At 40.2% G+C, this 20282-nt stretch overlaps 1 protein-coding gene across 1 annotated transcript; it reads left to right on the forward strand.

Annotated features, from left to right (window-relative positions):
* Positions 1 to 4317: 4317 nt before the first annotated feature.
* PTS (6-pyruvoyltetrahydropterin synthase) lies at positions 4318 to 18574 on the forward strand. The gene is made up of 6 exons (XM_043990424.1): positions 4318 to 4596; positions 7068 to 7147; positions 8660 to 8682; positions 9563 to 9619; positions 14532 to 14602; positions 18343 to 18574. Exons 1-6 carry the CDS (start codon positions 4511 to 4513, stop codon positions 18482 to 18484), a joined length of 459 nt encoding a protein of 152 aa, XP_043846359.1. The 5' UTR covers positions 4318 to 4510; the 3' UTR covers positions 18485 to 18574.
* The last annotated feature ends 1708 nt before the right edge of the window (positions 18575 to 20282 follow it).

A 20282-nucleotide genomic window follows, 5' to 3' on the forward strand; every position in this document is an offset into this window, starting at 1 on the left:
CATAAACAAAACGAAAAAAAATCCCACAACATTTCAGTTAGCTGCTTTGCTGAAACCGGTCTACAAACTCAAAAACTCTTGGATCATAAGACTTTAGAACTGAGAGGGAATTTAGAAATCACTTGATCCTAAAGATCGAGTCTCACCCTCTCATATTACAAATGAGGAAACTGAGACCCAAGAAGGTTAAATGATTTGTCCAAGGTCACACAGGTAATTAATTAGAAGCAGAGCCAAGAGTCAAAGGAGCTAGATCTTTTACCTCTAGATTGAGGTATCTTTCCATTATACCATATCACCATTTCTGAGGTACAATTGGTTCCTGGTTGGAATAAAAAGAAAGTAGAGTAGCAACTATGAGAGAGTGGGAAGGAGTAGGAAAGGAAATAATTTTAATTATTGTTATTCAGTCATGTCTGATTCTATGTGACCCCTTTTGGGAATTTCTTGGCAAAGATAATAGAGTGCTTTGCCATTTCCTTCTCTAGCTCAGTTTACAGATGAGGAACCTGAGGCAAGCAAGGTTAAGTGACTTGCCCAGGGACACACAGCTAGTAAGTGTCTAAGGCCAGATTTGAACTCAAGAGGATGAATCTTCCTGACTCTAGGCCTGGCACTCTATCCACTGTGCCACCCAGCTGCACCATTATTGTATCGAATATGTAATACAAATAGATGTGTTAAAATTATTAAGGCAGCAGCTAGGTGGTACAGTGGGTAGAGTGCTGGGTCTAGAGGCAGGAATTCAAAATTAAAATCTTTCCTCAGAAACTTACTAGCTGTGTGACCTTGGGCAAGTCACTTAACCTATGTTTACCTTAGTTTTCTCATCTGTAAAATGAAGATAATAACACCTACCTACAAGGGTTGTTATGAGGATTGAATGAGATCATTGTAAAGCATTTAGTACACTGTGTGCTATGTTGTTAATGTTGTTGTTATTATTTTATTAATATATCCCATGGACAATCAGTTTCAGAAAAAGAGTAGCCCTATTTAGATTTCCTTTGTTTTACCTTGCTGAGATTCAGAATGATAGCCACCCTTTCCTAACAAGCCAGTTTTCAACTCTCTCCTCACCCAATGTTTCTCCTCCCTAGCCCTATAATAACCAACAAAATTAAGGGACCAGGGCTTTTCCTAAGAAATATCAGCCTGGTCAAATTGTACTGTTGGCTTTCCACTACCTTGATACATTTTTATAGAAGGGAAATTAGATTTAAGTGAACATCAAGGACTGACTTGGAGGGGAAATGAAATCACAAAAGGGTAGCCTGACAAGTGTGTTGGCAAAGAAGGGATGAGATAGCTTTTGATTTCCATTTTATTTCCAAACCCACAGGAAAATTTCCCTATTCTTTCATTAACCAGTGATACATCTTCTAATTCATTTTTTAATTGTATCTAGTTTAATCATTTTTTGACACTGGAGGTATGAACTTATTAGGTTTAGAAGAGTGATACCGAAAGAGATGACAGTGGAACTGAGGTCAATTCCAGATCCTATTGTGAAAGTCCATAAGACTTTAAAAGATAGGATTTCCCTATGCAAGGTTAATTTGCAAATATGTAAGTATAATGGAGGACTGGTCAATAGGAGCCTCATCTCCAGTCCTCTGTTAAATAATGATGAATCCAATGAGAGTACTGTATCATGTTATGTCCACGTGTCCTACAAGAAAAAATTTCCTTAACAATAGATTGTAAGGTTATATGCAAAGCTTTACCTAGATATTTAATATTAAGACAAAAATGAATTTTTTTAGAAAGCTTAATTCCTCATACTTTTGGGGCTGATGAGGAGGGTTGCATGATCTGAGAGCTGCATATAGGGCAACATTTCTTAAGCTCCAAAGTCACCTTCATTGATTTAAGTGTAGCTCAATCATATCTATCTGAGTATTGGTTTGGAGGTTGAAGGTAAACAGAAACTTGCTCCTTTTGCCCCTACCTTTGGAATGAAACTGTACAATTCCAGCTAAAACTGGCCATGTCCTTTCTCCTCTGACAAGATAGTTCCTACTTCATTATACTGTGAATGCCTTGAGAAGAGGGACTGTCTTTTGACTTTCTTTGTATCTCTAGCATTTACCACAGTGTCTAGTACACAGACCCTTAATAAATGCTAGTTGACTTACTAGTCACCAGCCTTGACTCCACCCTTGCAAAGTGCCACTGTCCCTCACTTGCTCAGCTCCCTAGTCTCTAGAATTGTGCTCCACCTGCCTTTTTTTTTTTTTTTTTTTGCAGGGCAATGGGGATTAAGTGATTTGCCCAGGGTCACACAGCTAGTAAGTGTCAAGTGTCTGAGGCCGGATTTGAACTCAGGAGCTCCTGAATCCAGGGCCAGTGCTTTATCCACTTCGCCACCTAGCTGCCCCCTCCACCTGCCATTTTATCACCTTGCTCCGTTGAATCATGCTGCTGTTGCAACCACCACCAGGTGTTCCTATCATTCTTATAGTCAACCACTCCTGCTTTTATAAGTCAAATGGTTGCCTGTGATAAACTGCTTCTGTTCACTGTCACAGTGCTCTCAGTTAAAAAACATTCCCTGCGTGAAGGTGCAATCCTACATCTCAACTCTGCAGCTCTCACCACTGCCACTCTTATAGCCCCACCCCACTCAGCTCCAGACAACCTCAGTCTTTCCAAAGGCAAGAAGAAAAATACTTGTCTGGGACTCCATTTTACAGAAACTTCCATATCTAGGCTCCAAACACTTTTCCTTACTCATAGAAAAAGTTACATAAGCCAACAGTGAACATCAGAGTCTCAGGCTTGGGTTCTGAAATCCATATGAAGTAGATGGAATTCCAGGTCCCTATGTATCCCAAAGGAACTTCTATTTTGTCTAAATGTGTTAACTGTCATCCTAGGTGCTTAGACAAACACATCTTTGGAGGGATACTAAATTATCTGTTTGTAGTGAGAATGACTTGGGGTCAGTGCATAGACTCAGCAGCAAGCTATCTTGTGAACCATTTTACCCAAAATGTCAGTCCTTTTTCAGAGGAGGAAGTAAATTGTAACCCTAGGTTCCTCACAGGGTGGGCAACCTGGAGAAAACAGAAGTTTGTTAGGAGCTTCCAGGGTCCTAGAGTATGACCTTTCCTGGGGCAGCACTTGGAGGGAAGGTCCAAGCTCAGAAACCACTTTGGACCCTAAGTCCACCCCAGACTGTATCTGGTGTTTCTGCCTATTTCAATGTTTTCCAAAGTGGGGGATGGGACCTCATCCTCAAGGGGTGTGTGGTTAATCAATTGGACAATGGAAAGATGGATAACATTCCATCCTTGTTGTCATATTCAGTCTTGGGACTTGTCTCCAACACACCCTAACATACCTTTATGCCCCAGTACTCCCCCCCCCCCCCCACTGCTGCACAAGTTCCTACCCACCTCCACCTCCTCAAGTGGGTTTTGGCTCCTCAGGGTAATTATACCTAACTGCTTCCCAGGTACCCTATTGCTATGCTCACCCATAGCAACTGAACAGGTGCCATGAGGAAAATTCCACCCCATTCCAGCAGATCTACCCTTGTCTCTTGAATAACCTGGTGGCTGTAGCAGATGTCCCTCAGAGGGCACTGAGCTGAGAACATGAGCCTCGCTTCCTCTCTTTTCTTCTTGGGTACAACTGAATGAATGTTACTGGAGGTGTGGGCATGGATGGATTGTGACAGATGCAGCTCTTATTACATTATTTCTCTCCCCTGCTCTAACTTCCTTAGTTTATAACTTCTGTATCATCCTTGAGTCTTCACTCTCTTTCATCCCAAATTTCCGAATGGATTGCCAAATATTGCCATAACTTCTTATCTTTTCCAACAGTCCCCTACTCTCTAATACACAGACACCACCCTAGTTCGAGGGTCTCATCACTTCTTCACCTGGATATTGTAATACCCTAATTGGCCTCCCTGTCTCAAAGCTCTCCTCACATCGTCCAGCACAGCTGCCAAAGTGACCAAAGATGCTCTTATTTTTTCCTACATCTCAGTTCTGACCTTTGTTACTCCCCTACTCAAGAAATTCCAGTGGTTTCCTCCTGATTCTAAGACCAAATATCATTTCATCTTTTTTATATCCATTTTTGGTTTGTTAGAATTATCCAAGAGCGGCGCGGGCAGCCTCCTAGGGTAATGGGACCCCAGCCCTGGAGGTCTTGCCTCAAAGGCCTCACGACCACTTCTCCGGTATAATGTAGTAGAAGGGATTTTATTTTCAAAGGGGTGTGTAGTGGGGTGTGTCTGTGGGGGGGCCTGGGTGACCTTTGGCCTCCTGGGATCGCCAGGCTCGGTTCTGAGAGCGCCGAGGGAGCTCCCCCGCGCCGGCAGGGGGCGGGCTCTCTCGTAGCCGGGATTTGCGGACCGGCCTTCCGGAAAGTGAGACCTTGGGCCGTAGCTGGTCAGGCTCTGCTGGAAAGGACGCCAGCCTCGCGCTTCTCCTCTGCCTATCTTCTCCCGGAGGTAACGGGAGAGGCTGGTCGCGCGGCAGCTCGCGACACCATGAACACATCAGGCTCGCGCCCGGGACGTCACTATGCGCGGGTCTCGCGGTGCGTCACCTTCAGCGCGAGCCATCGGCTCCACAGGTGAGGGGGAAGGGAGATGTAGAGAGCGAAGGGGGCGGGGCCCATGGCAGGGAGAGGCTGCGTGCGGTTCTGGGGGAAAGGGGAGGGGCCAGGCCACGCTAGTTGCGGAGGGCGGGCAGCGTCCATCTCACTCTCTTTCTAGGGACTGGCAATTGGTCGCTCGGGAAGAATGGGTGGGCATAGGCGACATGGGGCGGGGCCGCAGGCTGGCGTGGACAAGGTGAAGTAAGTCTTTAGGACTAAGGAGGGATTAAAGGGTAGGGACGTGTGCACCCATGGTTACAAAGAAAAAGCCAATTAAATTGAAATAGTTATCGAAATATCTTAAAAAGGTCACCAGCTCTCGGTTAGGAACCCTATTATTAGCCTTTTATGGTAAAAATACAATAAAACATTTATTAAGCACTTCCCATGCCAAGCACCTTGCCAAAGACACTCCCTGTCCTCAAGGAGTTTACTATCTGATGGGGGAAGACCACAGACCATATACAAAGCGAGCCATTTACAGGATAAATAGGAGATAGTGGAAAGCACTGGGATTTTGAGGGGTTGGGGAAGACTTCCCATTGAAGGTGGGATTTTTGTTGGGACTTAGAGGAAGTCCAGAGGTGAAGCTGAGGAAGGAGAGTGTTCCAAGGTTTGGGGGACAGCCAGAGAAAATGCTCTTTGCTGAGAGATGGAGTGACTCGTTTGTTAACAGCTGGGCGGCCAGGGTCACTGGCTCAAAGAATACCTGTTGGGGAGTAAGGTGTGAGAAGACTGGAAAGGTAGGAAGCTAGGTTATGAAGGGCTTTGAATGCCAAATAGAGCATTTTATTTGCTCCAGGAGGCAATAGAAAGCCGCTGGAGTTTATTGAATAGGCAGATGAGGATATTATTATCATCCTCTTCCTCATCCTCACCGCTAGAGAAAGGGAAAAGAGGCCCGTAACTTGGGTACTTCATAGGAGCAGGGCTGGGCAGGACCTTTGACTTGGGGCTGGGAGGCAGAGGTTAGATTCACTAAGAAAAGGAAAGATGAATAGATAACGTGCAGGTGTAGGTGTGTAATTAATATTTGTGAGTTATCACAGATTAAATTAGGGGAGAAATGAGGATAGCAATAAGAGGTGAAACTAGAGAGGAAGGTGATGCCACTGTTAATGGACAAGAGACATTTATTGAATCCCTTCTGTTTGTTGGGGGGAGTCATAAGGATGAGAACTTTAGAAATCCAATCAGTAAACGTTTATGAAGTGCCTACTACGTGTCAGCCACTGTACTAAGCCCTAGAGATACAAAAAACTGATTGTTAAGTGGTCTGACAGAGAATGTGTTAACATCTCAGCCTTTTTTAGTTTGTAAGTAATTTGAAAGTCTCTACTTAACTGGTTTTTGTTGTTGTTGTTTGGCAGAACATCGAGGGTTAAGTGACTTGCCCAGGGTCACACAGCTAGTAAGTGTCAAGTGTCTGAGGCTAAATTTGAACTCAGGTCCTCTTGAATCCAGGCTGGTGCTTTATACACTGTGCCACCTAGATGCCCCAGAAAGTCTCTAAACGATTGCCTTGGGAATCAAATATAAAATCCAATGTTTGGCTTTTAAAGCCCTCCATAACCTGAGGCCTTCCTACTTTTCTTGATCAGTGATATTGACCTCCTTGTTGTTTCTTACACTAGAAAATCCATATCCCATCACTGGGCGTTTTCACTGGCTGAATTCCCCCCACCCCCCACCCCCCAACTCTCTCCTCTTTATTCCCACCTCCTGGCTTCCCTGGCTTCCTCCAAAACTGGCCTCCTCCACCTAAAATCCCACCTTCTACAAGAAGCCCTTCCACAAATGCCCCTTAGTATTAGTGCCTTCGCACTGTTGATTATCTCCATTGTAGCTTGTCCATATTTTGTTTGTACATAGTTGTTTGCCTGTTCTTACCCCATTAGGCTGTGAGCTTCCTTGAGAGCAGGGATTGTTTCACCTTTCTTTGTATCCCCATGATCTTAGCACAGTGACCCCCACATACTATATGCTTAATAAATATTTGTTGACTTACTGACTGACTGGTTGAAGGAGAAAATTATTATATTTAGACAGCACTATAGTAAAAAGAAATTTTGAAGGACACATGGCTAGGTTGTGTGATACTCTCTCAAACAGAATGTTGGAAGTTACAGCTTTGGAATGATTCCAACTAGATAGAAATGGGCACTGGGCAGTCACTTTTAGGGGTCTATATGACCTTAATATGGATGAATTTTAAGGACTGTCAATTGCCAGCCTCAACAATACAGTGTGCTGATTTGATGTTCTGATGATAGTAAACACTGGAATCCTTGTAATTAAAAAAAAGAAATCTGACGTACAAGAGCCCATGTTGGGGTATATGAACAAATACCATCTGACTTTCAAAAGATAAAGATTTTTAAAAAAATCATTTAAGGGGTTTGTATGTATTATTTGTATGCTATTGTTTATTCTTTTTTCTTTGGCAGCAAATCCCTCAGTGATGAAAAGAATCTGAAGCTGTTTGGGAAATGTAATAATCCCAATGGCCATGGCCATAACTATAAAGGTAGGAAAAGGAATGTAAGGATTTTAGCTCTTTCGCAGGGATGAGGGGCTAGAACACATGATCTTGAAGAAAGAACAGTGGCTTAGGAGTCAGGAGATTTGTGTTCTAGTCTAGACCCAGCTCTGCCAGTTACCTTGGGCAAGTTTCTCTCTCTCATTTTTCTGTTTCCATATTTGTAAAATAGGAGAGTTGCACTACAATGATCTTTAAGGTCTTTTCCAAGTCTAACATTCTCTGAATCCAAGTGTTAAGTGTATGTCTGGCATTGTGGATTTAATAGTGAAAAGCACTGTGAGCTTAAATTCCCATGATTTTAGACAAAAAGGAAAATAATTTCAAATGTAAAATATCTCTCCTTTAGTTGAATAAATTTTTAGTAGTTTTGAAGTATTCATAAGAGGAGGAGAAGAGAAATACTCTCAATTATCTGCTCTAATGGAGTGGAGCAATGTTAGAGCTAGCCCAAAACAATCAGCAGTTTAAAATCATTTTTATTTGGCTGAGGAATTCATAATAAGATTTTTTTTTTGTGGAAGTATATATCCATCTAACTAGGTCTGGCCATGGCTAACATTAAAATGAATTTGTATTCCCTTAAGTACACGCTCACTGAGGGAAGAAGATAGTTAAGGAGCATGCTTACCTAGTAGGGATACTGCTGGGTTTAAACAATTGCCTGTGATAATCCACAAACTAATTTGTGCCTGGATAATTGAGAGTTGTCTCTTAGAAGAGTCAGTCAGGCATGGTAGAGTGGATAAACTGCAGGGATTAGAGTAAAGAAAACCTGTTTTCACCCCCCTCCCCCCAAGTATTTAATACTTGTGTGATGATGGACATGTTGCTTAATGTCCAAGTCCAGCCATTTTCCTAGGACTTCTTTATGAAGTCATCATCAGGTAGTTGATCCCTACACCATGGGTGGAGGGAATTTTCTACTCTGATAGCATCAAATCACAGATTCTTTTGAGTTCTATACTTGAGAGTTTATTCTATTAAGACATAACAGATGCTTCTAAGTGCTGATCTATAAACAATTCGCCTACCCTCAGATAAACATCCATTTGTGAAGCAGTTTTCTCCTAAATTACCCCTTACTTTATAAAAGCACCTGTTTTCCCTTAAATTATTGCTGTCAGCTTATGTGTGTATTCATGTGAATGAGGTAGAGAGATTCACATTCCTCTTTTGTCTCTGCTAAGAATTTAAGCCATTGAGCATGCTTAATTTTCTGTGTGACCTTATTCAGACAGGTGTTACTCAGAATTGGACACCAGTTCTGGTAGTTTTCCTGCCAAACTATAATATACTTTCCCTGGTCTTGGCCTTACTGTCACAGTTTAGCTGGGGTTTGATGATAAAGGAACTGGCTTCAAAATTGGGTAGTTTTTTTTGTTTGAAAATATCAAAAGGTTCCCTGTCAACTGCAGCTTATGTTGCCAATATGTGCTCATATGTTAGCTTGTTGAAAGTCATGCCTGTTTTTGGTATTTTGTTTTTTCCCCCATATAGTTGTGGTGACCGTACATGGAGAGGTATGTGCAGAAAATATTTCTTTGTCTCTGTGGTCTGTACAGCTTGCTTAGGCCTTTTCCAGTGTAAGTGGTGGACTCTGGCATTGTGTACCTATCCTATACTTAAAACGTGTTTCCTTCAGTATTGTTTCTTTGTTAGTCCTTTTGTATCTTGTGAATCGCTGCTTTGGAATTACAATTCCAAAGAACTCTTCTTCAAATTGTTTTCTGAGGACTTGGCTCTAATATTCTAACACAAGTAGTACTGATATGGGGTTGGGACATATCAAGGTATTTGGGACTATTAAAGTTTAAACTGGCCAGCTATAAACTAAAGGATAAACACACCTTGAAGGGAGATAAGCCTATTAGGCATGGCTGCTGCCTGACCCAGAGCCAGGGGACAGAGATAACTCTAGAAGTCTGGACCACCACCTCTCATTCAAGCTTTCTCCCACCCCAGAGGGATCTTTCCATTGTCAGGTGGTGAACCCTCCATCTACCATCTCTAAATGCTTTTGCCTTTCTCCTGTTCAAGGAGATAGGTATCTCAGAGAATCATGTCTCTGAACCATCTCCCCTTGAGAGAAGTCTTTCTCTCTTGGTTACTTTCTCTAGCGTCCAAATAAAAGATGATTTTATTCTAATTGGATTTGTGTGTTAGAGGGTGTAATTCTTTAAAGAGGAATACCTAAGGACCCCCATCACCAATTTCTCCTGTGACAGTACTGTGTGAGGGAAGGACTCGTTTAAGTGATTTTCCTGGAAATGAGTCTGTGGGGAAGCAGTTGTGGAAATATTTTGGCCTGCTCTCTGTGCTCCATTCTGACTTTCTTCATTTCCTAAGGGTTAATTATAACGAGTTGTCCAAATCTGATTTTTGACTTTGTTTATCCCTTAGATTGATCCTGTTACGGGGATGGTTGTGAATCTGACAGACCTGAAAGACTATATGGAGGTAATGATATTACTCAGTACTGTATGTTGTTGTTTGTCCTTTGTTTTTGAAGAGGACCATGACATGGGGAGGTGATGTCATGACTTAGTAGTGAATTGGATTTAAGTGAGGCAGGGCTGTGCAAAGTCATAGGCTTCACTCTCTCCTCAGGAGCCATCTGGGTCTAGTGGCAAGATACACATTAGGACAACTGGAGCTGGCCTAGATGCAGTAGAAGACCTTGGCTTTTTAAGCTTAGACCTTTCACTGGTCTCATTTTGCGTGAGACAACACCCCTGAATACCTCTGAGGTTTATGTTTAAAATTCAGGTCCTCAAATGCAAATTTTCAAAGCCCCCCCTCCTACAAATTCTGGCCTCTGGAATTGGTTTAGAATTGTGGGCCCTGGGGAGCTTCCTTTTTACCTCTGGCCTCAGTGTTGCCATTTTACTGCTGTTTGAATGATTCATATACTGGAGACCTATCAGAAATGTTGTACAGTGATCAAGAGAGCTATTTGTGTAGTTTACCTTACTTGAACTACACCTTACTTCTCTGCTTTACTCATTTAAATTCTTCTTATCCTAAAAGAACCAATTGTATTTGTGAAAACCTCTATCCTACTCCTGTCCTCATAGATCTTCCCATTCTCTGGGTTCCTTTCGTCTACAGTTACTACCACACAATTTAGCACTGAATTACTTCATATTGTTCCCTGGACAGGGACTACTTATATTTCTGTATTCTTCTCAACTCCTAGTATGTCACTAAGTATATTAGACATATCCAGTATTTTTTCTGAAACTTAAATTTCTAAAAGACAATAGCACCACACTACATTTAATTTTCTGCGTTACCTTTTTTTTTTCTATGAGATAAAAACAACAGATGCTTATTGAACCCTTCCTTATAAGTGTACATTTGCACTGTGGGGAATACAAAGAAGTATATCTCAGAGCCCCTGTCTTCAAACTGCTTACTGACTTGGAAGACATGACATGGATATGAAAAGAGCCAAACAATACAAGAGAGACAAATCAGCATGTTAAAGTGTTAGCTGAAAGGTCCAGTTGCTGCAGATTCAGAGAACGAAGAGATCCCTGGGGGGGTACAGTAGTTGAGAGAAGGCTTCTTGGAGGAAGTGAACATTGTCCTGGGCCTGAAAGTCATAGAGTCTCCAAGTTGCAGGGACCCTCCAAGACCAGTTTTTACTGGAACAAAAACCTCCACAACATTCCTGAAAAGTGCTCATCTAGCTTTGCTTAAAGACTTCCAGTGAAGGGAGCTTGCTACCTCTTGAGAGGGCCCTTTCGACTTTGGAACAGCTCTCCTTGATACCAAGTGATTTGTTTTCCCCTTAAGTCTAAATTTGTCTCTTCAGTTCCTCCTGCAGAAGTGGAATAATCCCCCTTGCACAGGACAGCCCTGTCTTTTCTTCTCTACACTTAATATCCCTAGTTCCCTCAACTTATCTGCATATGGCCTGACCTTGAGGCCTGCCACCATCCTGCTGGTCTCCTGGGTGCTCTCAAGTGACTTCATGAAGTGGACTTCATGAATACAGCACTCAGAACTGAACGTGATATTCCGCATATAGTCTGACTAGGGCAGAATGTACTCTACTTATCACTTGCTTTGTCCTGTACACTAGCGCTCCCTTCCTGTAGCCCCAGGGCATATTGGTCTTCTTGGTTGCCATATCATTCTTTTGACTTATATTGAACTTTCCACCCATTAAAACTATCAGTTTTTTCTTTTTAGGTGAACTTTTATCTAGCTATGCCTCTCCCATATTGCACTTATGAAGTTGATTCTTTTGAATTCAAACTGTAAAAATTTACATTTATTTCTACTAAGTTTTATCTTATTGGCTGTAACACAAAATTCCAACTTGTTGAGAATTTTCTGGATCCTGATTCTCATGCAGCATGTATGTTAGCTCTCCTAGCAAAGTGTCATCTGCAAATTTGATAATCATGTCACTTGTACTTTCAGTGAAGTCATTGGTAAAAATATGAAATAGCACAATACCAAGTACTGACCCCTGGGCCATATTGACATTGAACCATTAATGACTATCTTTTGTGTCCATTCAATAAGCTTCAAATCCACATAACTGAGCTATTAACTAGCAAACATCACTCCTGGTCCACAAAATAGTGTCAGAGATTTTGTCAAATGCTTAGCTAAAATCTAGCATTCCCTTGACCTATCAGGATAGGTAACTGTTAGAAAATGAAATGAGGTTAGTCTAGTGTGGCTTTTTTTCCCCTTTTTAAAAAATTAATTTTTATTTATATTTTGTTTTTACATCACCTACATTTTCCAGTATGTCTTCCCTGTTCCCGGCCAGCCCTTAATATAAAGAATACAACCCCCACCCCAAACCTATCTTAGTCAAACTAATCAGACCATTGGAAAGATGTGATGGATGTATGCAGTACTTCACCTCCATAGTTCCTATCTCTGTGAAAAAGTGGGAGAGGTTCTTTCTCATAGCTCTTCTTTTGTAGCAAGCTTGGACATGGTAACCTTACAGCATTGCTTCAATTGTTTTGTTGTTCTTGTTTCTGTTACACGGTTATAGTTATTGTTTATATTGCTTTCCTAGTTCTGCTTATCTAATTTTTCACCAATTTATATTAGCCTTCCCATACTTATGCCATCCTTCCTATCATAGTCATCGTTTCTTTTAGCATAGTAGTCATCCCTTACATTTCTGTGTTATATCTTGTTTATCCTTTCTGCAGCTGATGGGCATCTGCTTTGTTTCATATTCTTTACTACTTTACAAAGCACTGCCATGTATATGGAACCTTTCTTTTGATCATTGATGTTCTTGGAGTATATGCCTAAAAGTGTGGGACCTCCAGGCCAAAGGTTAGCAATTTCTTTGCATAATTCCAAATTGCTTTCCAGAGTAGTTGGATCAGTTCACAGCTGCACCAACAGCATATTAGTTTGCCTGTCTTTTTACAATCTCTCTCCAGCATTGTATATTTCTTTCTTTTGTTATCTTTGTCAGGCTGGGCCTGAGGTGAAACCTGAGTTGATTTGATTTTCATATTTCTCTTGTTTGTAGTGATCTGGAGCAATATTTCATATAGTTATTAATAGTGTGGGAATTGTTTGCTCATATCCTTTGATCACTTATTTGGGAAAGGTGGCATATCCTGTTCTTTTTTTTTTTTTTAGTGAGGCAATTGGGGTTAAGTGACTTGCCCAGGGTCACACAGCTAGTAAGTGTTAAGTGTCTGAGGCCGGATTTGAACTCAGGTACTCCTGACTCCAGGGCCGGTGCTCTATCCACTGTGCCACCTAGCTGCCCCATCATATCCTGTTCTTGATGAAGCCATATTATTTCTTCATGATCACTGCTTTATACTCTAAATGTTTGCATATAATTTTTAAAAATTATATATTTTTGACTATTACCAGAAATTGGAAGTCAAGGTTACCATTCTTTAGTTCGCAGATTCAACTGTCTTCCTTTTTTTTTTTTTTTTTTGCGAGAGTCAATGAGGGTTAAGTGACTTGCCTAGAGTCACATAGCTAGTAAGTGTCAAGTGTCTGAACCAGGGCCGGTGCTTTCTCCACTGTGCAATCTAGCTGCCCTACTTTCTTCCATTTTGGGGAAATTGAGACAATATTTGGTCTTCTCCAGTTCTGCATCGCCCATCCTGTTCTATGCCATTCTGACAGTGATTCTGCATTCACATATGTCTTTTCTTTTAGTACCCAGAGATATAGTTATCTGAATCTGGAGACTTGAACTTATCAGGGATATCAAGGTACCCTTGTCTTATTTTTAGTATTAGTTCTCTATTAGCCATTTTATGTTTTTTTCCCCTTCTAGCACCCAAATCATTCCTCTTGGCAGAGATGACAAAAGCAAATCTCACGTATTTATTTTCTTACTACCCATATAGGACAGTCCTTTCAAATTACTGAAACCATAATTCTTAATAATAGTAGCTGATTTCTATATAGTGTTTTAAGATTTACAAAGTACTTTACAAATGTTGCTTCATTTAATTCCACAATATGGTGAGCTTAGTGGACTTGCCCATAATCACCCAAGTCATAAGTGTCAGAGGCAGATTGGAACCTGGGTCTGCCCAACTTTAAGGTCAATGTTCTTTTTACTGCATGCACCATGATGCCTCCTGAGATTCTAAAAATGTTTGCTTCCTTAATACCAAGGCTTTTTAGGGTAGTTGAAAGTGGGTACTGAAGTAAAAAAAAAAAGAACAGTTAGTAGCTCTTGATAATCAAAAAAGAAGAAAAATAATATGATTGTGTTTGAACACTTAGAAATAATCTACTTTGCATTTGTAAAATATTTTTCCTTCTAGGAGCTCAAGATAATTAAATTGCTTGATTCTTAACATATTTTGAATTAACTTTGTAATTGAGCAGCTCTTAAAAAATAACTCTTAAAAAACCTCATTACTCTGGTTGCATGTCCTTTTGCTAGCCTCAGATGCCTTGTTGTGGCACTGATAGTTGAGTGTTATGATGAGGTGTCGTTTAAAATATAAACTCTCTTGGATATTATGCAAAAATTGTTATCTGATGTTCTCAATTGCCTTTGGTCACATTATAAGAAAGTTCTAGTGTACTTATTTACACCCTGATATGAAGACTGGCATATGTTCATTATTGGACAGTAATCATGGGTTTCTCACTATGGTTTTGCCAGCTGGTCTTTACATGTGAAAGACAACTCATAAGTTTGGAGAGGGAGGTCCTATTTTCCCCTGATAACATTAAGCCACCTGGAGTTTGGGTTGGATAGAGTCATAGCACACAGGAGCCCTAACTCCAAGTAACAGGGCCAAGGTCTAAGGAGCACAAGCAGTGCCCATCCAAATCTGAATCACAAATGGAGCCAATCTTTTTTTTTTTTTTTTCTATCCTATTTTGGCTCCAGGAGGCAATTATGAAACCCCTTGATCATAAGAACCTGGACCAGGACGTACCTTACTTTGCAGATGTCGTGAGGTAAGTGCTGGCTCCCTCCCACTTTTGTCTCATAACACATAATGAAATGAGAATAAATTTTCATATTGGTTCAAATAGACCAGTCTTCTCCCCAACCTTGCTCCCCTTCCCCCCCACCTAATGTAGCTTGTAGAAGACCTGAGTGTAATTGATAATAGTAGTGTTGGCATCGTAGGCATACCCTAAAACTTACTTCTGTAGCAGCATAGGCAGAAACAGTAGCCATAGCTTTCTCTGGGGCCTTCACTTACTCGATTGGAAAGAGCTTGGGTTGGTGGTGGGTCCGGCTGCTGCTGTTACTACAAGAGATAAGGGAGGAAGATCCTTAGAAAAGGATTTAACATCTAAACATCCATTTAATGACCTACCCTGTATCTTTCCTTTTAGGAAAAACCACCAGGAGTGAGTGGTAGGAAGGAATTTTTGGCTGTAATTCCCCTCTTAGAGTTTATGCTTTGGTTTCTACATTCAGATAAATGAGCCCTAGTGCTCATGGCTTTGAAGATGGTAAAAAGCCTCTCCAAGTTATGGAATTTGGTCTTCTCTATGGTCTACCTCTAAAATGGTCAGTTGCTGGGATGCTATTAATTGGTTCAGGTATGGTAGAAAGGTGGCACCCTTAGCCCGGAGTCCCCAAAGAGGCTAGCTCTGAGCTGAAGTTGAGAACAAGAGAGGGAGAACGAAAGAGAAGTGTACACATTTGAAGCACTGAAACTTCTTGTGAGTCCTCTGTTGGAGGTGTCGAATGAAGGTGGTAAAGGACAATGGGAGGATTCTGGGAGACCAGGGAAGGGAAGGAAGAAGAAGTTACATTCATCTCAATACTGCCATGTTCAGGGACCATCAGAGGCAAATGAGACCTCTAATGGAATTTCATTCCCAAAGCTTATTTCCCTAGCTCTTATGTCTCCTTCACTTGATGGGTCAACATTACATCCAAAAACTATGACCAAACTTAGTTCTCAAAAGTTTCTAGCTTTGGAAGAGTTGACTTAATTTCATGGATATATTTTATTTGCCTTTCTTAGTTTTTCTTTTACTGTTGCTTTGAATGCCATACTGATTTAGACACAAATGTACTTCCTACCGTATAAAATGCATTAAAAGGATTTTGAGAAATTGAAAACGTTGCCATTTGTTTGCTAGTGTGGGCCAAGGCTCCAGTCTATAGCATAGAGGCAGGCAGCTATTTCACAGTCCATGAAGCTGTATCAGATATGATTGTGGAATTTTAAAATTCTTTACTTTAAAACAGCATGCTGTCTTTGATATGATAGTATGATTTGATATGATAGGTATCATAGTGTGATGCATGATAGTATGCATCTTAGTACAAATCTGAATATTTTGTTTTTTAAAATAAAAGTATTTTATTATTTTCCAGTTACATGTAGAGATAGTTTTCAACATTCGTTTATATATGATTTCCAATTTCAAATTTTTCTCCCTCCTTCCTTTCCCTCCCCATCTCCACTAGACAGCAGGTAATCTGATATAGGTTATATATACATAATAACACCAAACGTATTTCTGCATTAGTCATGTTATAAGAGAAGCATCAGAGAAAAAAAGGAAAAACCTCAAAACAGAAAAACAACAGCACCCAAAACAAAAGAAATAGTATGGTCCAATCGGTGTCCATATTCCACAGTTCCTTTTTTTCCCTGGATTTGGAGAACCTTTTCCATCATGAGTCCTTTGGAACTTTCTTGTACCATTGGATTGATGAGAAGAATCTAGTCTATCACAGTTGATCAACACATAATGTTGATGATAGATACTATGTACAATGTTCTCCTGGTTCTGCTCATCTCACTCATCATCAGTTCATGCAAGACCTTCCAGGTTTCTCTGAAATCTGCCTGCTCATCGTTTCTTATAGCACAATAGAATTCCATTACATTCATATACCACAACTTGTTCAGCCATTCCTCAATTGATGGGCAGCCCCATAATTTCCAATTCCTTGCCACCACAAAAAGAGTAGCTATAAATATTTTTGTACATGTGGGTCCTTTTCCCTTTTTTATGATCTCTTTGGGAAAAAGACCCAAAAGTGGTATTGCTGGGTCAAAGGGTATGCACAGCTTTATCGCCCTTTGGGCATAATTCCAAATTGCTCCCCAGAATGGTTGGATCAGTTCACAGCTCCACCAACAATGCATTAGTGTTCCAGTTTTTCCACAGCTTCCAACATTTATTATTTTCCTTTTTTGTCATATTAGCCAAACTTATAGGTGTCAGGTGGTACCTCAGAGTTGTTTTAATTTGCATCTCTCTAATCAATAGTGATTTAGAGGATTTTTTCATATGGGAATAGATATCTTTGATTTTTTCATCAGAAAACTGCCTGTTCGTATCCTTTGACCATTTCTCAATTGGGGAATGACTTGGATTCTTATAAATTTGATTTAGTTCCCTATATATTTTAGAAATGAGGCCTTTACCTCAGACACTTAATACTTACTAGCTGTGTGACCCTGGGCAAGTCACTTAACCCCAATTGCCTCACCAAAAAAAAAAAAAAAAGAAAGAAATCAGATCTCTGTAATTTGGGGCCGCTCAGTGGCGCAGTGGATAGAGCACCGGCCCTGGAGTCAGGAGGACCTGAGTTCAAATCCGGCCTCAGACACTTAACACTTATTAGCTGAGTGACCCTGGGCAAGTCACTTAACCCCAATTGCCTCACCAAAACAAAAACAAACAAACAAAAAAAAGAAATGAGGCCTTTATCAAAAGTACTGGTCATAAAAATTGTTTCCCAGATTTCTGCATCCCTTCTGATTTTGGATGCATTGCTTCTGTTTGTACAAAACCTTTTTAATTTAATGTAATCAAAATCATCCATTTTGCATTTCATAATATTCTCTACCTCTTGTTTGGTCATAAACTGTTCTCCTTTCCAAAGATTTGAAAGGTAGACTATTCCTTCTTCTAAGTTACCTATGGTATCACCTCTTATGTCTAAATCATGTACCCATTTTAGTATAAGGTGTAAGATGTTGGTCTATGCCTAATTTCTGCCATACTATCTTCCAGTTTTCCCATCAGTTTTTGTCAAATACTGAATTCCTATCCCAGAAGCTGGAGTCTTTGGGTTTATCAAACAGTACATTACTAATGTCATTTACTACTGTGTCTCTTGTGCCTAGCCTATTCCATTGATCCTCTACTCTATTTCTTAGCCAGTACCAGATAGTTTTGATGATTGCCGCTTTATAGTAGAGCTTCAGATTTGGTACAGCTAACCCACAAATCTGAATATTTTGAATTTTAAAATATCTTTTGGTATTTTTAAGCCCAATCTTTGGTATTCTAAGGGTTCTGTTTTAATTTTATATAGGGTGTCCCCAAAGCCTTAATTAAATACTTTAAAACTTAAAGCTGCACTAAGACTTTTGGGACAACCTATATATATAATATTTAGTGAGGAAGAAGCTTGGTTGTTTACTTTGAAAAACAATTTCTCCTAAAGAGGTAATTTTTGTATGATAATTTCACATAACTAAATATACATACACATGTATTTACTTCCCCAAAGATTTGGTTTTAGAGAGGCATCCTTTGGGGTAGCCTTTTCAGTAAATAATTTACCTTATCTGGTTGTTAGTGTAAATGTTAAAGTTTCCCTGAGAATGTAACATCTAAACAACAAGAAGATTTATTTCCGAGAATGATAGGTATGAGACTTTGCTAATAATTTTCATATTGAATTGTAAAATCTTTATCTCTATCCACAGCACAACAGAAAATGTAGCTGTATATATCTGGGAGAATCTTCAGAAAGTTCTTCCTGTGGGAGTCCTTTATAAAGTCAAAGTGCATGAAACTGACAAAAACATCGTTGTCTACAAGGGAGAGTTATCAGGCCTTGGAGATTAGTATTACTATCTTAACCTTAAATTCATGGCTAATCTTTTGGGAAAAGAACTCTATCTATTGAAGTATTAATAAACTGCTACACAGATGCTACAATTGTGTCCTGGAGTATCTGAATGTAAAAACATTTCAAATGATCAGAATTTTTCATTTAAATCTAGAGAGTTGCCCTTTACAAATTAAAAAAAAAATTATTGGCCAAGTGCTTTGATGGATATATTTTTTTAAAAAATCTCTTCTTGGGGCAGCTAGGTGGTGCAGTGGATAGAGCACCGGCCCTGGATTCAGGAGGACCTGAGTTCAAATCCGGTCTCAGACACTTGACACTTACTAGCTGTGTGACCTTAGGCAAGTCTCTTAACCCCAATTGCCTCACCAAAAAAAAAAAGGGGGGGGGTGGCTAGGTGGCGCAGTGGATAAAGCACCGGCCCTGGATTCAGGAGTTCCTGGGTTCAAACCAGCCTCAGACACTTGACACTTACTGGCTGTGTGACCCTGGGCAAGTCACTTAACCCCCATTGCCCCACCAAAAAAAAAAAAAAATCTCTTCTTATTCTTTTGTCATGGTCTTCTAGTTTTCCTGATTGGGAAAGCCTCTAGCATGAATAATAGATGGATGAATTAAAAAGCATTCTATAAGTGCCTACTATGCGCCAACCACTATGCTCAGCATGGAGGATACAATAAAAAGTGAAGATAGCTCCTTCTCTCAGGGAGCTTATATTCTATTAGTGGGGTACAACACACAAATGAGAGTGATGGCCAGTGAAGACTATTTCATTTGGAAAGTTACAGGTTCTCCATGTGTCATAGGAGAATGTAGATTGACACATCCTTTCCAAACTGTGACTCAATTGATTTCATCGCAGTTCCAGGACTGGAAAGGGAAGGGGGAGGGACTGGGGTGGTTGATGTGAAGAAGTCTGGATTATAAAGTGAAGCATAGCTGGAGACAGATCCTACATTTAGTGGGCTACTGAGGCAACCACAATCAGCCCCTGAGGGCCTAAGAGTAGTTCTGCACATGAACACATTAAATCCTCTAGGGTATAACTCTGGAGGTAAAAGATGTTTTTTGTAGGGCATTTGAAATATTCAGATGTGTGTAGAACTTTACAATAGGTCAAGCTTGAGTAACTGATGTAGCTGATTTTGAAGTCCATGAAAAAGTATTACTTATTCTATGCCCTATTAAAATAATACAACAGGGACAGCTAGGTGGCGCAGTGGATAAAGCACTGGCCTTGGATTCAGGAGGACCTGAGTTCAAATCCAGCCTCAGACACTTGACACTTAACTAGCTGTGTGACCCTGGGCAAGTCACTTAACCCTCATTGCCCTGCAAAAACAACAACAACAACAACGGCAAAAAAATAATACAACAGAAAAAGGAGATGACCACGCTTCCATAAGAATCTTTTTCTTATTGATCCCAACCATTTCCCACTATGTTAATTTGTATTAAATTATATTTTGGGAATACTTTTGTATGTAACAGGACTATGTTGTATGCACAGAGCTATTTCTTGGCTTCTTATTTGCATTGCTGGGAGATGGGGAGGAACTTTTTCTTTTTCCCATAATACCCCATACAAAACGTAGTATCCATTGGCCAGTCAAACGGCCTGATAGATAAAAGAACAAAATATATCTTAAACTTATGTTAAATTTAATGCAGTTTCATGTGCAATCATCTTTTTTATGGTACTGCATTATGGAAATGCTTGTTTTGTTCTGTGAATTGAAAATAAATATTTGGTTTTTTTTAAATTAAGAGCTCTAGACTTGGGGTCAGAAGATC

The sequence above is a fragment of the Dromiciops gliroides genome, chromosome 3 (assembly GCF_019393635.1).
Source record: "Dromiciops gliroides isolate mDroGli1 chromosome 3, mDroGli1.pri, whole genome shotgun sequence".
NCBI classification, from domain to species: Eukaryota; Metazoa; Chordata; class Mammalia; order Microbiotheria; family Microbiotheriidae; genus Dromiciops; species Dromiciops gliroides.

Excerpts from the sequence above, each read along its gene's own strand:
- PTS (XM_043990424.1), top strand. The coding sequence starts at position 4,511 with ATGAACACATCAGGCTCGCGCCCGGGACGTCACTATGCGCGGGTCTCG. Across the intron at positions 7,148-8,659 it reads CCATGGCCATAACTATAAAG|TTGTGGTGACCGTACATGGA; the intron begins GTAGGAAAAGGA and ends TCCCCCATATAG. Across the intron at positions 14,603-18,342 it reads TACTTTGCAGATGTCGTGAG|CACAACAGAAAATGTAGCTG; the intron begins GTAAGTGCTGGC and ends CTCTATCCACAG.